At 47.7% G+C, this 2,208-nt stretch overlaps 1 protein-coding gene across 1 annotated transcript; it reads right to left on the reverse strand.

The window, feature by feature from the left end:
* Positions 1 to 89: 89 nt before the first annotated feature.
* Positions 90 to 1,608, reverse strand: LOC113408614 (adhesion G protein-coupled receptor E1-like; the record flags this gene model as incomplete). The annotated part of the gene is made up of 3 exons (XM_026661952.2): positions 90 to 314; positions 830 to 919; positions 1,532 to 1,608. Coding segments are annotated over 3 exons (392 nt in total), but the record flags the coding sequence as incomplete, so codon positions are not given.
* Positions 1,609 to 2,208: the final 600 nt, after the last annotated feature.

The raw sequence follows: 2,208 nt of genomic DNA on the forward strand, positions 1-2,208 counted from the left end.
ATTCACCTGCCACCCATGGCTGTGTTATAAACCCTGAGAGAGGCTGCAGTGGTGTTCTGTGTTGAAAACAGTATAACCCACTATCTCACAGCCTCCACGAGGCGATGTGGGAGCCTCCCATCCTCCTCACCCATAGACTCTGTTGTCACGGTCTGGGTCTTCATCTCCGGAGACATCAAAGCAGCTGTCAGTGCAGTCAATTCCACACTCTGCAGGAGGAACGTCACGGTGGAGGCAATTTCCCTCTTGTTCTCGTTCCCACCAGTACTGAGGGTGAAGCTATTCAGGAAGGAACCAAAGGGGCCAGCAACTTCCTGAGATTGGGAAAGGAAACACCCTGAGAATGAGGGAGGATTTCAGTGGTTCATGACCCACATTCTTCAGACTCCCAGGGGAACAATGACCCTCTTAGGGACATATGGGTTCATAGTGACCTTCCCCACTCAGAGGGACTGCAGCATTCTCAAAGAGGGAGCCCTTTACAGAGCGAGTGAGGCTACTGAGGCTTGCTCAGGACTCCACAGTAGGCTGAAGCCAGGGTAAGGCTAACGCCCTTTGTCATTCGCTCCTCATCCCTGGTCCCTTCAGTGTAGGTGCCAGAGAACATTGCACCAAATCAGCAGGCATCTAGGTTCTCTCTGTGTTACCCCCAGAAGGAATTTGGATCTTCCTAGGACCAGTGGGGACAGAACCCAGATCCCCTACCACTTAAGCTAGAGAGCATGCACATGCGCACACACACCCCTTTTCTGAAGAGCAGCTACAATTTCCCCCAAAGTTAGACTGCTATTCCAGTGCTCAGGGCACAAGTAGGGGCAGAACCTCTGACCTGCAGCGATACTGCTCTGTCCTGGGTACACATGGTCTCCAAATTCACTAAGGTTGAATTCATGAAGGAGCAAAATTCACTGTTGCTGCCCTGCAGAACAATCAGAGGAAATGGATTATTTCTGCAACCATGGAAATGCCACCCACAATTAAGGTTAATGGTTCTGCAGAGCAATGTTGCTTTGACCTCTGGCTGGCTGGCTGTCCCACTAAAATGCCTACAGATTACGACATGTTAAGGCTAAGTGTGGTGAAGCCCACAGACACGCTGATATTTCACATAGTATTGAAGCTTTCATTCATATTAATGAATTTCTCCTTCCCTTCCTCACAGGGGTTTGTAAGGATTATTATCCTCCTTCTACAAGTGGGGAACCGATGCACAGAGAGACTGAGAAAATTGCCCAAAGTCACACAGTGAGTCTGCGTCAGAGATGGGAACCGAACTCTGGGGCAGGTATAGGAACTGAACTCTGACTTCCTGTGTCTCTGGCTGGTGCCTTAACTGCAGAACTCTGATATACTGTCGGGGTGTCACACACCATGATAGGGTTGAGTTTTCAAAAGCACTTGGTGTTGGACTGATTCTGCTCCCACTGCAGTCAGTGGTAAACCCTGGATAGACAGAGACTCCTCAGGCTCAAAATTTTCTCTGTACTCTTTGTGAAAACCCTCAAAGTCCAAATAAACCCTTTCGACATACCTGCAGAAAGACATCTTTGCACATCTCCAACTGCTCTTTTATCTGTGAAGTCTCAGTCTGGCATTTAAAGGTAACATCTAGCAACAGAAAGAGAGGCAGGACAATTACATCAAGTCAACATCTGCAGGGCTAAGGTTTTCAAAAGTGTCTTGTAATCTGAGACCTCTTTATAGGGCCCTGACATTCAAAAGTGCTGAGCACTCACCCTCTGACAATCAGGCCCCTTTAAAGTCTCAGATTAGGCAACCAAAGGGCCGTCCTTTCTTCCTACCAGCAGGTGTTTTCTCCCTTTAACTCCATTGATCCCTTAAGCCCTGTCTATCTGACAACTTTCAACTGAGTCTGTAATCAGTTAGCAATACATTCGGCCCTAAAAGCCTGGGGTGTGTCCACACATCACCTGGTTAATACTCACTTAAGCTTTGCCTGTGTATCTCATTGATCAGTGTGTGTTATATGTCCTCTAGGGGCTGGTCCACCACAGGTCTGGTTCTGCTACAGCTCCTAGCTATGGGAGTTCATCCCTTAGCTCAAACCGTAGTAGGTCATGCAGTTACAAAGTCCTGGGTTTGAACATTGGCGATAACCAGGAAGACAGTTGTTACATCTATAGTCAAGAATTTTCCCTTTCCAGGAACTGTTCTAACCCTGATATTGTACTTCTAAAAGACCGGAGT

The sequence above is a fragment of the Terrapene carolina genome, unplaced genomic scaffold, assembly GCF_002925995.2.
Source record: "Terrapene carolina triunguis isolate 2854851 unplaced genomic scaffold, T_m_triunguis-2.0 Scaffold20088, whole genome shotgun sequence".
NCBI classification, from domain to species: Eukaryota; Metazoa; Chordata; order Testudines; family Emydidae; genus Terrapene; species Terrapene triunguis.